The sequence below is a fragment of the Oncorhynchus clarkii genome, chromosome 7 (assembly GCF_045791955.1).
Source record: "Oncorhynchus clarkii lewisi isolate Uvic-CL-2024 chromosome 7, UVic_Ocla_1.0, whole genome shotgun sequence".
Lineage (NCBI taxonomy): Eukaryota > Metazoa > Chordata > Actinopteri > Salmoniformes > Salmonidae > Oncorhynchus > Oncorhynchus clarkii.
In genome coordinates, this window is record NC_092153.1 from 45,493,954 (window position 1) to 45,514,452 (window position 20,499).

The 20,499-nt window shown below is 44.9% G+C and overlaps 1 protein-coding gene across 4 annotated transcripts in view; it reads right to left on the reverse strand.

Annotated features, from left to right (window-relative positions):
- The window catches only part of LOC139413378 (rho GTPase-activating protein 39-like), a 52,170-nt gene that overhangs the window by 2,826 nt on the left and 28,845 nt on the right, over positions 1 to 20,499 (reverse strand). For 2 of the 4 annotated variants that reach the window (XM_071160683.1, XM_071160680.1), the window contains exons 3-7: positions 6,931 to 8,320; positions 4,128 to 4,797; positions 3,843 to 3,932; positions 1,245 to 1,318; positions 658 to 857 (exon numbers count right to left, since the gene is read on the reverse strand). In XM_071160683.1, the coding sequence (XP_071016784.1) occupies positions 658 to 857; positions 1,245 to 1,318; positions 3,843 to 3,932; positions 4,128 to 4,797; positions 6,931 to 8,320 (2,424 nt within the window). The remainder of the gene's footprint in view (positions 1 to 657; positions 858 to 1,244; positions 1,319 to 3,842; positions 3,933 to 4,127; positions 4,798 to 6,930; positions 8,321 to 20,499) is intronic. The other 2 variants (XM_071160681.1, XM_071160679.1) reach the window with 1 other exon arrangement.

The following is a 20,499-nucleotide window of genomic DNA, read 5'->3' on the forward strand; positions in this document are numbered from 1 at the left end:
CCATTATAACATGGTGAAACGGTTATCATGACACAAACGGCACTGGGAGTATCATGTTTTTAATTGGCGGAATTTGTTTGGATTTAGGGACTGACCATGATAATAACCATAGGCCTGTTCTGTATTAGCTGGAGTAGGAGAAAAAAATACCAAAGCTCCTTATCGCCCATGAAACATTGTAGTGGGTGGGGTATAATGTTTATGTTGAGAATAAATACTCCTCCAAACAAATTCAAACCTAATAGAATAATCTACAGAAATGCAGACCAAACAAAAATACTTACTCACAAATCACAGATATGAGAATAGCTCTAACAACATGATTGAAAGCCCATGGCCTCATGCAAAAACAAAAGTGTAAACATTTTTATAAAGTATCAAATGAAACATTGCTGGTCTCCAGGGGCTCTTGAGCAGTGGTATGCAATGTTTGCTCTGCTGTCCATCTCTTTACAGTAGAGTACACAGGGAATGTTTGCTTTAAACTGTACTGCTTCAGGAGACCACCCACCAAGGCTGGCATACATTTGTCTAGATCCTCACTAGATCTCCTTTTATGACCGCGACCCTGCTAAACACACAACACAAACCCACACCTCACTGATGAATACACCAAGTTCAATGAGGTGATTTGCTGACCCTGTCCATCCGTCTCACCTGAAGATGCCCTCAGTCTGGGCCCCTCCCAGTGCCAGGACGTATTGGGAGAGCTGCACCTGTACCCAGGGTAACTTCCTGTCTGGGAAGAGTTCACTCTGGCGCTCCATCACCTCGTCCAAGGAGCTGCCAAACAGGGAGGGGGTCACGATGGCCCGTCTGCTGTGGTCAATCTCCTCCAGAGTTGGCTTACGAAGACCCTGCAGGGGAGGTTCACAGTGTGACGACTAGGACTATATTTTACACTGTTCATGTAAGACTTTGTCTATGACTTTGTCTATGACTGTTAACATCAAAGATTATATCTGAAATAGACTGTCTTGTGTGTATGTAAGCCCTGTGACTAAGAATCTATCCATGATATGTTTCTGACTAATGTCCATGTTTATCTCTCTAGCATTATTAATCTCTTTATCAACATCTGTATTGGTTAGGAACCCTTTGAGTATTAAAACAAATAGGGACATTCAGGATGGGGTTGTGTTTTGACTGCCTTCTCTATTTGGGCATTTTTAAATACCTTTGTGACAAATACTATTCTCCCTTGTCATTCCCTGCCCCTTTGCCATGCTCACTTCTCAACTCACCTTTTTGCCTCCAGTTATGGCCACTTTCTGTAGTTTGCGATAGCAGAACTTTGCATACGTGCTGATGGGCAGACCTGTGACAAGAGAAGGAAGACAGGGCCACTGTAACACTGAGGAATGCGACTCAGTAACCCAACACCATGGGAAATACAGCTCTTACTATAGCTGCACGTCACACCTTCATAGATACGTTTGCTCAGTGAGTGAATCCTCTAAGGAGCCTTGGTTTTCAACCAAAACAACAGATAAAAGGGTTGAACAATTCCTCACTAAATGGACACGCAATTTGTTCCCATAGATGTCAGATATTTCCACGGCAGTAATTGGAGAGATGCTGGCTGTGTGATTCTGGCATAAGGGGATCAGAGTATACACGTCTCAACTGTCCCGGTATAGAAAGAAAAGCTGGGAGAATGGAGCCAGCCAGCCAGCACATCCTGTCCCAGCTGATTCAGACACTTAGTACACTGGAGGGAGCAGTACCCCTACCTACAGACCCAAACTCAAGCGGTCTGCCTCGTTCCCTGTACTTGGGTGTATTTTCTGAAGTAAGATACATTTGAGGAATTACATAATCATGACTGGGCCTCAAAGTAATGGAACAAGGCACTCAACAATCATGCTCCAAATGTATGAGCCACTTCCTAAGAGAACCGCATAATTTCCGTACTACAGGCCGTCGTCACTGTGGTAACTCAAATTTACACATAAACAGGTCTCCACTTCCATCCCAGAGCCTCCCTATCACACCCATGGGATCTCAACCATCTCCCTTCCTTCCCAGAGAACTCTCTCAGGTGGCTGAGCCCTGGCCAGATGGAGAATTTTGTGCTGCGATGAAAAATATCCTTCCTGGAATGTTCTCTAGACTGAAAGACCCTGGATTTATAGCAAACAGGTGACTGACTCATGCATGTACACCGCCATCGTTAATCTGTCCCAGTTTGACTGTAATTACAGCTAATTACAGAGATCATAACGATAATTTCCCATTGATCTCAGGGAAAACACTGTTTTTCCCAAGATTCCCTGAATTAACTAATCATTAGGGGAAGAAAAGCAAGAATTGGACTACTTTTTTTTACCCAGCCTGAGAGCAGGTTTGAACACCAGCGGTGGTCGAAATGAAAATTTTGTTTTGATAAGACAAAACAACAACGAAGCAACCAGAGCCCATGAGAAATAACCCCTCAGAGGATTAAGAGCACAAGTCAAAGACTGTAATGATGACACCTTTTAACTTCTGGGTCCAGACGGTCTGCCTATATCTGTTAGATTCTCCCGGGGTATCAGTTTAGTGATGCTACCTCAGCAAAGTTTTTTAACCCAATTAAGCAAGGCCCGCCTCAGACCAGCCTAGGCTCAAGAAAAGACAAGAGGCCTCCAGTTCCCACACACACTACTCCCTCCCACCACTCTGCTCACAGCTGCTCCATGCTGTGGTCACAACACCACCCTTCATTTCAGCTCGTCTATCCAGACAGCAGCTCTCATCATGCTGTTCATGAGGAGGCTTTCCCTTGATGTGGACCCACCAGCCAATCACATGAGCAATGCAATAGCCCTTTCCCTCAAGTCATTATTCCTGCCTCTATCTCAAGACCTCTACAGTGAGTCACTCCCATGAAGGGTAGCCATTCCTCATGGCCTGCGAGTCACTGATTTTGTCCAGTGTGTACAATAGGTTGACGTTACAGTCATTGATGAACAATGTGTGTGGGTTCACCATTGTGGTCACTGCCACTTAGACGGGTAGGTTCCTCTCTGATGACATCATCACGGCTGATATTGTGGGTTGCCCTATAGCAACAAGACTAATTAGTGTGCAGGTTTGGGGCAAAACAGACAGGATTGACTTAGAATCAAAGGATTGTTGACAACATATCAACTATATTTCCTCTTTGAATGTTTATTGGAAACATACATGCATTTGTAGAATGAGCACTTGTCTCTCAAACATGGTTGAAGTTGTTGTTAGCTAGCCAGGGAATTTGAACCATTTTAGTAGACATGACACAAGTGAAATCAAGACAATACAACAAACTGAAACGAGCCACCTACGATTCCCCACGTGACAGCTTCTTGAGATTGTTGCCAGCTATCTTGCTGTTTAGAATCATAACACACAGCCTTTTTACCCCTGCGATGCGCGCGCATCATTTTCGTGCCTTTGTCAGGCAATCCGTCTATTGGGGTCAGTGCAGTGAGTAGGCTACCTAAATCACAATGTGGGGCTGCCAGAGAGGAACACTAACATGGCCCCCTATTGTATCGCTATAGAAATTCTTATCCTTCAGCTCCCTTACCACCTCCACTGGTATTTTGTGAAAATCAATTAATACATCTACCAGGGGAGTTCTGCATATTAGCATGGTAGTCAAGTGACAAATCATAACAAATTCCCATTTCTCCAAATTCTTAATCTGCAGTGAGATATGAACCATGTTTGATATGTAATGGCTTCCTACCCATGAGAAAATAATAAATAAATGATTGGTCTCTCACTTCAGCACTCTCCAACAGACGTCCACCTTAGGACAACTCACCCCACACTAAACACAAATCTTTATAATGCTGCCTAAGTGATCTCAGACCTACCTTCTTCATCTGTGTTCTGTTTCCGTTTCTTTCTGGACTTTGAGTTCTTCTTCAGCTTCATGTCCTGCTGGTCTAGTATGAACTGAGCCACTGGAAACCAGGAAATAAGGCAAAGGTTAAAAGCCGATTCAGAAAATCAAATAACATTCTCGACGAGCAAACAGGAGAGAAGAGGAGAGGGAAAAAACACTTCAAAATCCTCACACACATCAAGCTATACCCATCATGCTGATACTGACAAACACACAGACAGTGACGAAACAAAGAGAGAGAAAGGTGACCCACCCTGTTGCTCAGTTTGAGACTCACGTTTCTTGTCACTGCTCGGATCCGTGTGCCTCTGGATGTATCCCTCCAGGTAGCAGCGGAACTTGGGAGAGGGGGCAAAGAAGGCCAGGCTGACAGCCATCAGCTCCCAGCCTGCAGCCAGGCTCCTAGGGCTGGTGTTGCCTGTGGTCTGCCTCACCAGCTGCACATACAGCTCATCCCTCAGGCCCTGCATGCCCCAGCACTTGGTGACGATGAGCAGGGCGGCGTGGCGACGGTCCAGCCGTGAGGGTCTGTCTCCCATGTAGGCCTGGACCAGCTTGAACATCTCACAGGCCTCCTTCCTCACGGCACGGTCGCTGGTCACCAGCATGGGCTTCTTGATGGAGCCGCGGTTCCAGGAGAGCATGTTGGCGATGGAGACACGGCGGCGGAACAGGCCCTGGGTGTGCATGTTCAGGTGCTTGCTGGCCCAGTCCGCCATGCCTGAGGTGTCTGGGGGCGGGGGCTTGCGCAGGGTGGCGTAAGAGAGCTGGTGGTAGGAGCCTCCTATTCCTCCTCTTCCTTCTCCCTCTATGTTGTCATGGGAGACGGAGCGTTGGTGATGTGGGCCCAGTGAGCCTGTTCGTCCGTCCACCATACCTTTCTTCCTGCTGTCCAACTGAGCCTTCAGTTCCAGGGTCCCCACCTTCAGGGGAGAGAGAGAGAGGGAAAACAGAGGAGAAAAGAGGAAAGAGGGAAAGAGAAAGCGTCAGTGCAGCAGTATGTAAGGCTGTCCACAGCTGCAGGCTCCTCAGTGTCGACAAGGCTGCTTTACCTTTGCTCTGCAATGCGAGGGATCGAGGGGGAATTGTTGCAGGACCGGCAAATACATTTTCTAAAGCCGCGTCCACCAAAAATTCCCCAATATCTAAATTGACCTTTTCGTCAGGAGAAGGTGAGGAGCTTAGAGTGACATGAGATGCCCTACCTCTGTTCTGCCTGACCCACAGCTCCTTTAAGACTACATGTGCAAATCCTTCATCTGATCCCAAGTGGGATTTCTGCCTATACGGAGCCCTGTCCACAGTCACCGCCCCTCACAGCAAAAAACAAACCAGTAATGCAGCTCTGGTCAGAGAAACATCAAACCCCAGGCCAATTCACAGCAGGAATGTACTATTGGAACATAAAACGTTCAGCATATCTCTTTAATTTGACTATGATGTAATATAGTAGTAAAGTGTGCCTAGACCGTATGGATTTGGGTTTGGCGGCACTTCTTTATGGTCATATGGTCTTAATGGTGTTAAATGAGTGGTATGGGTCACTGTTTGAGATCAAATGGAACCACGGGCAAGTTTAACTAGGCAAAGGAACATTTACAGTATGAATGATACATTCTATAATTCCTCTTCTCTTATACACAGATAGCTTACAGATGCCCCATGACATGGTGGTAATTCAACAGCAGAGTTAAATAAAACAAGTCTTTAAAACAGATTTCAGTATCAAATATTCAGAGTTGTATAGATTACACATTGAAAACAGATCACATTTCCATGCTGGCTTTAAACGACTGGGTTCACTGTTTAAAAAAATTAAATAAGTAGTAAATGTTCTGCTTCGGAAAGGCTAGACCAATGCAGCCAAAACTTCACATGGGGTATAGCCAACAACCAATAGTGTTTGTGTGTATTCTGTACGAGCAAATCTCTGTGTGTATCATGATATAACAGCAGGTCTGTAGAACATTTCAGTACAGGATTAGGGGATTGTTTCCTATATTTGTATAAATGCCATTGATTCAGTGCCAACCCCTCATGGCACCAGCCTCTGATCCCCACCCGTACCCAGCTCTCCCTGCCAAACTTGTGCCATCTGGGCCACAGTGGCCCTCCTTCCTGACCAGGGGGAGCCATGTCCTGGATCTCCCACGCTTGGCCCAGGCTCCTGATACCCAGGCAGAGAGCTGGCACAGAGGGACAGGGGCCTGCTGCGTTGGCTAGGTGTAGGACAGTCAGAGGGGGACAGGTAGCGCTAAGCTCACAGGCACCATGCCTGAGCCATATATTGGTCCAGTGGGGCCCCTGAGCCTGACGCTCCTGATTAGAATGTTTAAGGTGTTGCATCTTCCCCGGCACCTTATGTTTCTCTCAGTCAGATTCTAATCGCCAGTCTTATTGATTTCAGGACTTATTTTAAATTTCAACTGAACCTCAGACTTATTAGCTCTATTGTTTCCTTAGATTCCTGGAACTTCATAAAGACATATGGAGTGGGGTGGGTGAAGAAAGTGCATTGTTGAAAGGGTTTGGGATTATAAAATGTTAGGTTTCATAGCACTGAGGCTTTGCACAAATCATGTGCACCTGTACTAGCCTAATAATTCAAGCTCCTGACAGCAAGCAAGTTATCACTTCTGTCCATCCCATCTGTGTGAATTACTCTGCTTAGTTATAATACCATTAGTACATTTATCCAGTTTTATAATACGCATAATGACCTCATCTGTCTTTACTCTGTTCAGAATTTTTTAACCTCTGAAATACTTCTGTTAATGTATTTAACTTGGCATAGAGACGTCCTAAGTAATCTAGCAATAAAAGTAGCCCTGGAAAGGCACCAGCAATGTAACCACCTCCAGACAAAACAAAACAGAATCCAAAGAAAAATAAACTGTTCCACATAAACAGACCACACAACAACATTCACCAGTCAGAGTTAACTAAGCAGACGAACCAGAACTAATCCATTTATCAGGAGTGGACTTCCAAGGTCTTCCCATATTTCTCCTCTCTCACACAGCCAGACAGAGACAAATACTGGAGTGTATGCTTACCTCTGAGGGAGGTCCAGGGGTGTCTGGTGAGGAAAGGCCGGCCTGACTGGTGATGCTCTTCTCCAAGGTGTCCACCTTCTCATAGGTCCTCTTCTGCCTACCAGGCATCTCCAGGGGTGGCAGGGCTGGGTTGCCATGATTACCCGCCCTGCTCAGCGAGCGGCTGGCGGAGGGGACGTCTTCTCGTGACGCACACCTTCCTCCTCCTCCATACCACTGCAGGGAGTCCACGGGGGAACGTGTCCGGGGAACTGCGCCCCTCTCGCTAATCTCTGCCCCCAGGCCTCCAGCCTTCATCTCCCTCATGGTGTTGGAGCGGCTCACCACCTCTCTCATCTCCGCCATCAGCCTCTCGTTAAGGGCACACAGCTCTCCGCTGCTGCCCACTGAGCCAGGCCGGCCTCCGGCCCCCAGCCTTCGCCGGCTCTTCCTCCTCAGGCTCGGAGAGGGGCCAGTGGAGTAGCCAGAGTCCTGGTAGGTGGCGGTGGTCTGGGGGCATGGAGGTGTGGGGAAGTCCTGCGAGGCCTGGCTGCTCTGCCTGCTGTGACGAGCCTCCACTGCCCTCAACACACTGGCCTCCAGGGCTCGCCATGTCTGCTTCTTCTCCAGGGTCCCTGGCTCCCTCTGCTGCCCCCGTGGCTGGGACTGGGGCTGGGCCAAGAGGGGGTCTGATCGTGGTGTGGGGGAGGGGGTGCGGGTGGGACCGGGGGAGGTGGAGAGGAGGCCCTGTTTTGGGTCCACAACAACCATGTGCTTGATGCACTCCAGGCCAGCAGGGCTGTAGTCAGAGGCAGAAGGGTTCCTCTTGTGCCTGGATTCGGAGTGAGAGGAGCCAGGGTGCTGGAGGAGCCTGGGCTTTTGCAGGCTGTGTGTGGGAGTGAGACGGGATAGACCACCAGGCTCATTATGGAGGTGAGCTCCCTCCACCTCCATGTCCACAGGAGGCTCATCATAGATGGGACACTCTTTTCCCGGGTCGTCGTAGAGGTGAGGTGTGGAGGCGTACTGTGGTGACACTGACCTGGGGGTGCTGGGCTGGGACCTGTGACTGCCGGGAGTTTGGGGAGGGTCAGAGGACACCAGACAGAAGCTGCCGTTGCCGGTCTTTCTCAAGTGGTGGGCCTGCCGGGCGTCGGCGGCCATCTTGCCGGAGGGTGCGGTCTTGTAGCCCTGGGTGGAGCAGGAGTTAGCCCCCGGGGGCTTGCTGCTGACGGGGTGGAGGGTGAAGGCCTGGTGGCCGTTGGGCTTGTTGTGTGTGTGTGTGTTGTGGTGGCGGAGCTGCAGGTCCGGGCTAGATGGGCCTCCAGGCTGGATCCGACTGACACTGTTTACTTTAACCAACATTGCTGCCTTAGACCCTGGGGAAGGCTGCCATCTCTGAGAGCGCTCTCTGGAATAGAAAGAGAATAAGGGAAGGATGAGATCTGGGTTTGTATTTAAAGAGATAACTGCAGATAAAAACACACACACACACACACCAGATGACAGTCACCGAACAAGCAAAGCATTGTCTCGAACTTCAACAAGCCTGTGGTTACTTCTAAATTGTGACCATAAAAAAAAATGCTCCACAAATTTAAATTCCAAGCTCAGACAGATTTGGGAAAACTGTGATGAGATTCCTCGCATTCTTCCCCAGACATTTCACTGACCCTCCAAAATACTGCTTTCTAAGTCATAAGACAATATCTTCAGTGTGTGTTGTGCAAACCAACCTCCTAAAAAGACACAACTACCATTGCTGTCTGGGTTAGAGGTGTGGAAAACATTTCCTACGTACTGTAAGTGTGTTAAGCATTCTCCTGCTTTGTACCATAACATAGTACCTCCTCCCAAGAGTCGTGACCCATCAATTACACAGACTCAAAACACCTCATGTGAAACATTTGGTTAACATTTGAGAAAATGACAAAACACGATAAGATCTAAATTCCCAGCTGCCACAGTTCCAAAACACTCACAGACTGAGTAGAGTATTAGAGAAGAGTGTATTTGAGAACATACTTGGGGAGCAGAATTACAGTAGAGTCTCCATCTGGCCTGAGGGACTGGAGGTTGACACTCCTCCCTTGCGGCTAACTTCAGACGTCGTCAGAATGCTAATCCAAGCACTGGGAACTAATCTGGTATTAATCTGTTTACACCTCTCTCTAGCTTTCTAACCCTGTAATTCCTGTGGCCCAAGCTTCAGGCCTCATTCATTCCTCAATATCTCACTTAGATCCAACTACCATTCATCCATGGTTCAGCAAATAAACCATTCTATCCATCTGACCAACTGTGACTGAAACAACTATCATACAGCATAAGAGTTATCCGCTAACTTCAAGAATCAAAGGTTGAGCATGCTTTACAGTACTAGCACTACAGACCAAGGATTAGAAAAGCAGAGACTTACCTTCTGCCCTCCTCCCTCTCTACCGTATAGCCAACAACACACTGTAATCAATACTATTAAACCTGCATGGCTCTATCCTTCTGCAGTCAGACATCTAATAGACTGGCCCACTGCACACATACCTCCTCCTAAGTCTCAGGACAGGAGTTACTAGGGAGCAGGAAGATGACAGAGAAGACCTTCTGTAGTTTGTAACAATACAATAACATCTCCCCTGGGGCTCAAGCTTCTCGGGCCAATGGCAAACTTCCTCACTTCCTTCTCCCCCCCCCCCCCCCCCCCCGCCACTGAACTGCATTCTCTCTTTCCCTCAAACAGTCACGCCACCTCAGTGATTTGAATGTAAACAGGCTCTTCAAATGGTTGAGCAGATATAGCTTCCACAGCCCATAAACAGCTGGGCCTGAGCCACCTGGCAGCCTCCCAGCACAGCCAGCCCTGTCCTTGTGGTGTTGGGAACATTCCTGGGCCTCACCTCCCTCCCCCTTCTCAGACGCGACAAAAGACCAATCAACAGTGTTTACTGCCCCACACGTGGGTCCAGAGGAGTGGAGACTAGTCACGCGCTGCAGAGTGGACGGGAGCCACTTCAAACCGGCTGTGTTAGAGCCGCTTTAGTTCTCAACAGTGTGACAGACTGAGGTGGGAGAGCTGAAAACGTGCTGCTCCTGTCTAAACTCTGAAATGCGGGACTCAGGAAGTCCTCCTTCCGTCATGGTCAGGGGCTGGTGATGTCAGTGATGTTACCTCCACAACAGAGGCAGTGTTAAGCAGATTTTTATGATCAAAGATTATGGTTTGATGTTGGTACTAACCTTTGAATTGACTTTAAAAAAATACAGGAACATAAAACTGTCTGTTTTAAAACAGCCAGTTAATAGTTTACTATGGCACAGAATGGGCTACATTACAGTAACCATTAAAAGAGACAAGAAGGAATTTAAGCAAAAGGCCAAAGACCACATGTAACCTAGCAAAATGATCACATACATCATACACTCAATGGCCAGTTTATTAGGTACACCCATCAAGTACCGCGTCGGACCCCATTTGCCTCCAGAACAGCCTGAATTTTTCGTGACATGGAAACGTTGCTCAATTGGTATCAGGGGTTCCTAACGTGTGCCAGGAAAACATTCACCATACCATTACACCACCACCACCAGCCTGTACCGTTGACACCAGGCAGGCTGGGGCCATGGACTCCTACTACTTACGGCCCCAATCCTGACTGCCATCAGCACGACTCAACAGGAACCGGGATTTGTATGACCAGGGAATGTTTTTCCACTCCTCAATTGTCCAGTGTCGGTGATCGTGTGCCCACTGGAGCCACTTCTTTCTGTTTTTAACCAGGACCGATGAGTTGTGTGTTCTGAGATGCCATTCTGCACACCACTGTTATACTGCACCGTTATTTGCCTGTTTGTGGTCTGCTTGTTAGCTTGCACGATTCTTACCATTTTCCTTCGACCTCATCAACAAGCTGTTTTCGCCCAAAGAACTGCCGCCGAATTCGCACAATTCTCAGGAAACCCTAGACACTCATGCGTGAAAAGCCCAGGAGGCCATCCGTTTCTGAGATACTGGTAACCGGCACGCCTTGGCACCGATGATCATACCACGCTGAAAGTCGCTTAGGTCACTCGTTATACCCATTGTAACATTCAATCGAACAGTAACGGAATGTCTCAACGCCTGTTTTTATAGCAAGCCACGGTCACGTGACTCACTGTCTGTAGGAGCAAACTATTTTCGTGAACGGGTGGTATACCTAAAAAAAAAAACTGGCCGTTGAGTGTACACCCCCACACATATCATAAGGTTACTCTCATTCTCTAGTGGTGAGAGGGATGAGTGGTCTGGTTTACCACTGATGACCTTGAGAGAGGGGGGTGGGATTCTACTTCCTATCGCTGAAGCCCCCTGGAGCCTCCCATACAACACAAACAGGAAATGACAAATCTAACATTCACGCTGGAGTAAGGCCGAATGAGAGGGGTGACCTTCACTTATAGGGAGTTTACATGTTGCTAAATTAAACTCAAACAAACACATCCATATATGAAAGAACATTGTCTAAGTCCCTGCACAGCGTCACTGCCATTACACTCGACACCCCCATACTACCTGAGTGCTAATTCCAGCTACACGCTAAATGATGTCAGTCCTCTTTAAAAATGTCACCAGTAACAACAGAAACACTATCCTCTGCTTGGATGTTGTTTTGAGGTGAAACCAGAGCAACACAACAGAATGGTAAGAGGAAGTTTGGACATGCTGAGTCAAGCTCCTAGCACAGAGCAGAGCTGGGGATTTCATCTGGCTTTGTCGTTGTTGTTCACTTGTCATTGTAACACCACAGCCAGGGTGGCACAGCCAGGCTAGTGTTCAGCCCTCCAGCATCGGCTCATTATTTTGTTTGTTAGCACAAACAGTTGGTGCGCAATAGATGATTATCCCAATCACATCTGGCTTCATGCCAATGGCCACAGTTGATATAAGCTTTCCTCACTGTAGCAGTCCTAATCTAACTATAATTTACCACCAACAACCTCTTGCCTAGTTAAATAAAATAAAAATAATAAATACCACCCAACCAGAATGATCTCACTTCTAAAACAGTGAGACAGAATAAGAAAGCAGTGGTTAGAAAATAGGGTGAAGTGAGAGAGAGAGCAAGAGAGAGAGCGAGAGAAAGAACGAGAAGGGGATTTGTCGTGGGAGAGTGCCGTCAGGGAATGAGCAGGAACGTTGGCATTCCTCAGAGGTCTCATTCAGGGGCCCCAGGCCGGGGAGCCTATAGGCAATGCCTGGCTCTGCTATTGTCACGGCAACGCCCCTCTATGGAGCAGAGTCCCATTTAAAGACTATCTACAGATTCTCTCAAGCAGACATAAACACTTACCTAACATCGGTATGGCAGTGCTGAGCTTACTGGCTCATTGACACTGTCAACATGTTTGCTTTACCACAATCATAAAAAGAGCCTGTGTTATAGCCCTGTGTTTCATCACACTGACCACATTGGCTGTTGGGTACTTTTCAAATAATGTAAATTTAAAATAAATTATATGCCACGGAATATAAAAAATTCATTACCGGTATTCAGACAAAAACAGCACTCATTTTCAAAATCTATAACATACCCCAACCAGAAGCCATGGATTACAGGCAACATTTGCACTGCCGCTTTCAAGGAGCGGGACTATAACCTGGAAGCTAATAAGAAATCCCGCTATGCCCTCCAACGAACCATCAAACAGGCAAAGCGTCAATACAGGACTAAGATCGAATCGTACTACACCGGCTTCGACGCACATTGGATGTGGCAGGGCTTGCGAACTATTACAGACTACAACGGGAAGCACAGTCAAGAGCTGCCTGCTGAACAACTAGTCCAAGTCTCAGAGCGAGTGACGTTTGAAACGCTATTAGGGCGCACCCCGCTAACTAGCAAGCCATTTCACATTGGTTACACCAGCCTAATCTCGGGAGTTGATAGGCTTGAAGTCATAAACAGTGCAATGCTTGAAGCATTGCGAAGAGCTGCTGGCAAAAGGCACGAAAGTGCTGTCTGAATGAATGCTTACGAGCCTGCTGGTGCCTACCATCAAATCATATAATTAAGTCTAACATAATAACACATTAATATGGTCGAATCCGGAAACTATCATCTCGAAAACAAAACGTTTATTCTTTCAGTGAAATACGGAATGGTTTCGTATTTTATCTAACGGGTGGCATCCATAAATCTAAATATTCCTGTTACATTGCACAACCTTCAATGTTATGTCATAATTACGTAAAATTCTGGCAAATTAGTTCGCAACGAGCCAGGCGGCTCAAACTGTTGCATATACCCTGACTCTGCGTGCAATGAATGCAAGAGAAGTGACAATTTCACTTGGTTAATATTGCCTGCAAACCTGGATTTATTTTAGCTAAATATGCAGGTTTAAAAATATATACTTGTGTATTGATTTTAAGAAAGGCATTGATGTTTATGGTTAGGTACACGTTGGAGCAAAGACAGTCCTTTTTTGCGAATGCGCACCGCATCAATTATATGCAATGCAGGACACGCTAGATAAACTAGTAATATCAACCATGTGTAGTTAACTAGTGATTAGGATTGATTGATTGTTTTTTATAAGATAAGTTCAATGCTAGCTAGCTGCATTCACGTAACAGGCAAGCTCCTCGTGGAGTGCAATGTAAAGCAGGTGGTTAGAGCGTTGGACTAGTTAACCGTAAGGTTGCAAGATTGAATCCCCGAGCTGACAAGGTAAAAATATGTTGTTCTGCCCCTGAACAAGGCAGTTAACCCAACGTTCCTAGGCCGTCATTGAAATAAGAATGTGTTCTTAACCTCTTGAAGCTAGTAAACGGCCTATTTCTCAGGACCAGATGCTAGAATATGCATATAATTGACAGATTCGGATAGAAAACACTAAAGTTTCCAAAACTGTCAAAATATTGTCTATGAGTATAGCAGAACTGATATTGCAGGCAAAACCCTGAGGAAAATCCAATCAGGAAGTGCCTCTTATTTTGAAACCCTTCTGTTCCTATTCATGCCTATCCTCCATTTAAAGGGATATCAACCAGATGCCTTTTTCTATGGCTTCCCTAAGGTGTCATCAGTCTTTAGACATAGTTTCAGGCTTTTATTTTGAAAAATTAGCGTGAAAGATCACATTGCGTAAGTGGATAGGTGGGCGCTCTCAGAGTGAGTTTTTGAGCTACAGAGTAAAGCGGCCATTGTTCCACCCGGTGTTATTGAAAAACCTACACACTCGGTTGATATATTATCGAATATATATTTTAAAAAACAACCTGAGGAATGATTATAAAAAAACGTTTGACATGTTTCTGTGGACATTATGGAGACTATTTGGAATTTCCGTCTGCGTTGTCGTGACCGCTCTTTCCTGTGGATTTCTGAACATAACGCGACAAACAAACTGAGGTATTTTGGGTATAAAAATAATCTTTATGGAACAAAAGGAACATTTGTTGTGTAACTGGGAGTCTCGTGAGTGAAAACATCCGAAGATCAAAGGTAAACGGTTAATTTGATTGCTTTTCTGATTTGTGACCAAGCTTCCTGATGCTAAGTGTACATAATGCTATGCTAGGCTATCGATAAACTTACACAAACGCTTGGATTGCTTTCGCTGTAAAGCATAATTTCAAAATCTGAGACAACAGGTGGATTAACAAAAGGCTAAACTGTGTTTTCCTATATTGCACTTGTGATTTCATGAATATTCATATTTTTTAGTAATATTATTTGACTGTGGCGCTATGCTATTCAGCGGTTGCTGACGAAAATTATCCCGCGACAGGAATGGGTAGCGGGATCATTTTAGGGGGCAGCATTTTCACTTTTGGATAAATAGCGTGCCCAATTTCAACCTCCTGCTACTCATGCCAAGAATATAAGATATGCATATTATTAGTAGATTTTGATAGAAAACACTGTTCTAAAACTGTTTGAATCATGTCTGTGAGTATAACAGAACTTATGTAGCAGGCAAAACCTTGAGGACTAACTGTTCATTATCTTTTTTTTTTTTTAGGTCTCCGTCTGTTCACTGAGTTCTCATTGGCAAAGGATATTTCATAGGAACTTGTTTTCAGTTCCTACCGCTTCCACTGGATGTCACCAGTCTTTGGAATTTGGTTGAGGTTATTCATTTGTGCAATGAAGAAGTAGCCCATCTAGGAACTGCGTAACACTGTTGAGAGTTGGCCAAGACATGAAAAGTAGCGTTAGTTTCCTCTCGTCCTCTATTGAAAACAGATAGACCCGTATTCAATTTGATCGATTATTAACGTTTAAAAATACCTAAAGTTGTATTACAAAAGTAGTTTGAAATATTTTGGCAAAGTTTATAGGCAACTTTTAAAATATTTTGTAGTGACGCGCAAGCATTTTGGAAGCTGTTTTTTTCTAGATCAAACGCGTCAAATAAATGTACATTTTGGATATATATGGACGGAATTAATCGAACAAAAGGGCCAATTGTGCTGTTTATGGGACATACTGGAGTGCCAACAAAAGAAGCTCGTCAAAGGTAAGGCATGTTTTATATTTTATTTCTGCGTTTTGTGTAGCGCCTGCAGGGTTGAAATATGCTACCCTCTTTGTTTACTGTTGTGCTATCATCAGATAATAGTTTCTTGTGCTTTTGCCCCAAAGCCTTTTAAAAATCTGACATGGATTCACAACGAGTGTAGCTTTAATTGAGTATCTTACATGTGTGATTTAAATGAAGGTTTGATTTTTATATCAATTATTTGAATTTGCCGCGCTGCATTTTCCCAGGTTTTTGGCCAAGTGGGACGCGAGCGTCCCCTATCCTAGAGAGGTTATCTGACTTGCCTAGTTAAATAAAAGGTGTAAAAAATATATATTCTTTAAAATCGGCCAAATCGGTGTAAAAAAAATACAGATTTCCGATTGTTATGAAAACGGCCCTAATTAAATCGGCCATTCCGATTAATCGGTCGACCTCTAGTCCACATCACCAACAAACTAACATGGTCCAAAACCTATTCTCCCTCAGGAGACTGAAAAGATCTGGCATTGGTCCTCAGATCCTCAAAAGGTTTTACAGCTGCCCCATCGAGAGCATCCTGACGGGTTGCATCACTGCCTGGTATGGCAACTGCTCGGCCTTCAACCGCAAGGCACTACAGAGGGTAGTGCGTACGGTCCAGTACATCACCGGGGCCAAGTTTCCTGCCATCCAAGACCTCTATACCAGGCAGTGTCTGAGGAAGGCCATAAAAATTGTCAAAGGCTCCAGCCACCCTAGACTGTTCGCTCTGCTACCGCACGGCAAGTAGTACCAGAGCGCCAAGTCTAGGTCCAAGAGGCTTCTACAGTGCCTTGCAAAAGTAATCACCCTTGGTGTTTTTCCTATTGTGTTGCATTAAAACCTGCATCTTAATAGATTTTTGGGGGTATTTCATGTAATGGACATACACAAAATAGTCAAAATTGGTGAAGTGAAATGAATAAAATAACTTAAATTAAATGTAAAAGTGGTGCGTATTCACCCCTTTGCTATGAAGCCCCGAAATAAGATCTGGTGCTACCAATTACCTTTAGAAGTCACATAATTAGGTTTTAAAAAAGTCCACCTGTGTGCAATCTAAGTGTCACATGATCTTTCACATGATCTCAGTATATTTACACCTGTTCTGAAAGGCCCCAGAGTCTGCAACACCACTAAGGAAGGGGCACCACCAAGCAAGCGGCACCGTGAAGACCAAGGAGCTCTCCAAACAGGTTAGGGACGAAGTTGTGGAGAAGTACAGATCAGGGTTGGGTTCTAAAAATATATCAGAAACTTTGAACTTCCACAGAGCACCATTAAATCCATTATTAAAAAATGGAAACAATATAGCACCACAACAAACCTGCCAAGAGTAGGCCGCCCACCAAAACTCCCAGACCAGGCAAGGAAGACATTAAATCGGAGAGGCAACAAAGACACCAAAGATAACCCTGAAGGAGCTGCAAAGCTCCACAGCGGAGATTGTTGTATCTGTCCATTGGACCACTTTAAGCCATACATTCCACAGAGCTGGGATTTAGGGAAGAGTGGCCAGAAAATAGCCATTGCTTACAGAAAGAAATAAGCAAACACATTTGGTGTTCGCCAAAAAGCATGTGGGAAAGTCAACAAACATATGGAAGAAGGTACTCTGCCAAAACCTCAATTTTAGTCTCATTTGACCAATCAAGGAAAATGCTATGTCTGGCGCAAACCCAACACCTCTCATCACCCATAGAACACCATCCCCACAGTGAAGCATGGTGGTGGCAGCATCATGCGGTGGGGATATTTTTCATCCGCAGGGACTGGGAAACAGGTCAGAATTTAAGGAATAATGGATGATGCTAAATAAATACAGGGAAATTCTTGAGGGAAACCTGTTTCAGTCTTCCAGAGATTTGAGACTGGCATGGAGGTTCACCTTCCAGCAGGACAATGACCCTAAGCATACTGCTAAAGCAACACTCAAGTGGTTTAAGGGAACACATTTCATCGGAAGTTTACATACACTTAGGTTGGAGTTATTGAAACTCGTTTTTCAACCACTCCATACATTTCTTGTTAACAAACTATGGTTTTTGTCGGTTAGGTTGTGCTTGACACAAGTAATTTTTCCAACAATTGTTTACAGACAGATTATTTCACTATCACAATTCCAGTTGGTCAGAGGTTTACATACACTAAGTTGACTGTGCCTTTAAACAGCTTGGAAAATTCCTGAAATTGATGTCATGGCTTTAGAAGCGTCTGATAGGCTAATTGACATAATTTGATTCAATTGGAGTTGTACCTGTGGACGCATTTCAAGGCTTACCTTCAAACTCAGTGCCTCTTTGCTTGGCATCATGGGAAAATCAAAAGAAATCAGCCAAGACCTCAGAAAAATAATTGTAGCCCTCCACGAGTCTGGTTCATCCTTGGGAGCAATTTCCAAACGCCTGAAGGTACCACGTTCATCTGTACAAACAATAGTATGCAAGTATAAACACCATGGGACCATACCGCTCAGGAAGGAGACGCGTTCTGTCTCCTAGAGATGAACGTACTTTGGAGCGAAAATTGCAAGTCAATCCCAGAACAGCAGCAATGGACCTTGTGAAGATGCTGGAAGAAACGGATACGAAAGCATCTATATCCACAGTAAAACAAGTCCTATATCGACAACCTGAAAGGAAGCTCAACAAGGAAGAAACCACTGCTCCAAAACCGTCATAAAAAAGACAGACCACAGTTTGCAACTGCACATGGGGACAAAGTACTTTTTTGGAGAAATGTCCTCTGGTCTGATGAAACAAAAATAGAACTGTTTGGCCATAATGACCATCGTTATGTTTAGAGGAAAAGGGGGAGGCTTGCAAGCCGAAGAACACCACCCCAACCGTGAAGCACAGGGGTGGCATCATCATGTTGTGGGGGTGCTTTGCTGAAGGAGGGACTGGTGCACTTCACAAAATAGATGGCATCATGAGGAGGAAAATTATGTGGATACATTGAAGCAACATCTAAAGACATCAATCAGGAAGTTAAAGCTTGGTCGCAAATTGGTCTTCCAAATGGACAATGACCCCAAGCATACTTCCAAAGTTGTGGCAAAATGGCTTAAGGACAACAAAGTCAAGGTATTGGAGTGGCCATCACAAAGCCCTGACCTCAATCCCATAGAACATTTGGGGGCCGAACTGAAAATGCGTGTGCGAGCAAGTAGGCCTACAGCACTGACTCAGTTACACCAGCTCTGTCAGGAGGAATGGGCCAAAATCCACCCAACTTATTGTGGGAAGCTTGTGGAAGGCTACCCGAAACATTTGACCCAAGTTAAAAGGCAATGCTACCAAATACTAATTGAGTGTATGTAAACTTCTGACCCACTGGGAATGTGATGAAAGAAATAAAAGCTGAAATTAATCATTCTCTCAACTATTATTCTGACATTTCAAATTCTTAAAATAAAAGTAGTGATCATAACTGACCTAAAACGGGGATTTTTTTACTAGGATTAAATGTCAGGTATTGTGAAAAACTGAGTTTAAATGAATTTGCCTAGGTGTATGTAAACTTCCGACATCAACTGTAAATGTCTTGGAATGGCCTCAATCCAATTGAGAATCTGTGGTATGACTTAAAGATTGCTGTACACCAGCGGAACCCATCCAACTTGAAGGAGCGGGAGCATTTTTTGTCTTGAAGAATGGGCAAAAATCCCAGTGGCTTGATGTGCCAAGCTTATAGAGACATACCACAAGAGACGTGCAGCTGTAATTGCTGCAAAAGGTGGCTCTACAAAGTATCGACTTTGGGGGGGTGAATACTTAAGCACGCTCAAGTTCAGTTCTCTTGTCTTATTTCTTGTTCACAATAAAACATTTTGCATCGTCAAAGTGGCATGTTGTGTAAATCAAATGATACTACCCCCCCAAAAAACTGTTTTAATTCCAGGTTGTAAGGCAACAAAATAGGAAAAATGCCAAGGGGGGTGAATACTTTCGCAGCTTCTACCCCCAAGCCATAAGACTCCTGAACAGCTAATCAAAAGGCTACCCAGACTATTTGCATTGCCCCCCCCCCCCCACCCTGCTGCTACTCTGTTATTATCTATGCATAGTCATTTTAATAACTCTACCTACATGTACATATTACCTCAACTATTTTTATATACTGCTGCTCTTTAATTATTTGTAATTCTTATCTTACTTGTTTTTTTAAAGGTATTTTCATAAACTGCATTGTTGGTTAAGGGCTTGTAAGTACACTGGTTGTATTCGGCACATGTGACAAATACAATTTGATTTAACACATTCACTTGTTTTCCATAGAGACACACACATTCCTTAAGGCCTTGGCTAACATGTGAGACGTTGGGTAACGCCGAAGGTTGAAATTAAGTTAGAATCCTTTGGAGCCCAACTGGGTAATTCGATTGGGTTATGGCGCAGCAAATCAACTTAATGGTCAGCGAATTTCAATTTGTCTCGGCAGCTCTGGTGTCATACGCCCTTGACCACTGCTCCTACCTCCACGGAGTGTGATTGTGGTAGGAAAAGCCAGCTAAATATACGTATTAAGCTATTTGCAAGAAATGTTCTTTCTTTCCTTCCTGGAATAACCATGGTTGTAAAACCCACCAGCTGAGTCACTGGTGGATAGGGATATGGATGGGGAAGTACCCCTAAAATACAAGCCCCTGGGAATAGTAGGGGTCTCAAAACAGGGGCTATTATCATCATCCCGTCAGGCAGGAAGAGGAAATGAGGTCCTATAGGCCAGGCTCTGAACACAAACACCTTAGAGCTTGGGCCAATGAGATCATTACAATCTGCGTAGAAGAAGGATACAAGACAAAGGTCAATTTCCAACAGTGACCACATGGTTTGACACAAACGTCATCAGAAACCAACATTGGAGGAATATCCCAATGCAAAAGTGATACACAATATATACAAAAGTATGTGGACACCCCTTCAAATTAGTGGATTCGGCTTGTTCATCCACACCTGCTGCTGACAGGTGTATAAAATTGATTACACTGCCATGCAATCTCCATAGACAAACATTGGCAGTAGAATGGCCTTACTGAAGAGCTCAGTGACTTTCAAATTG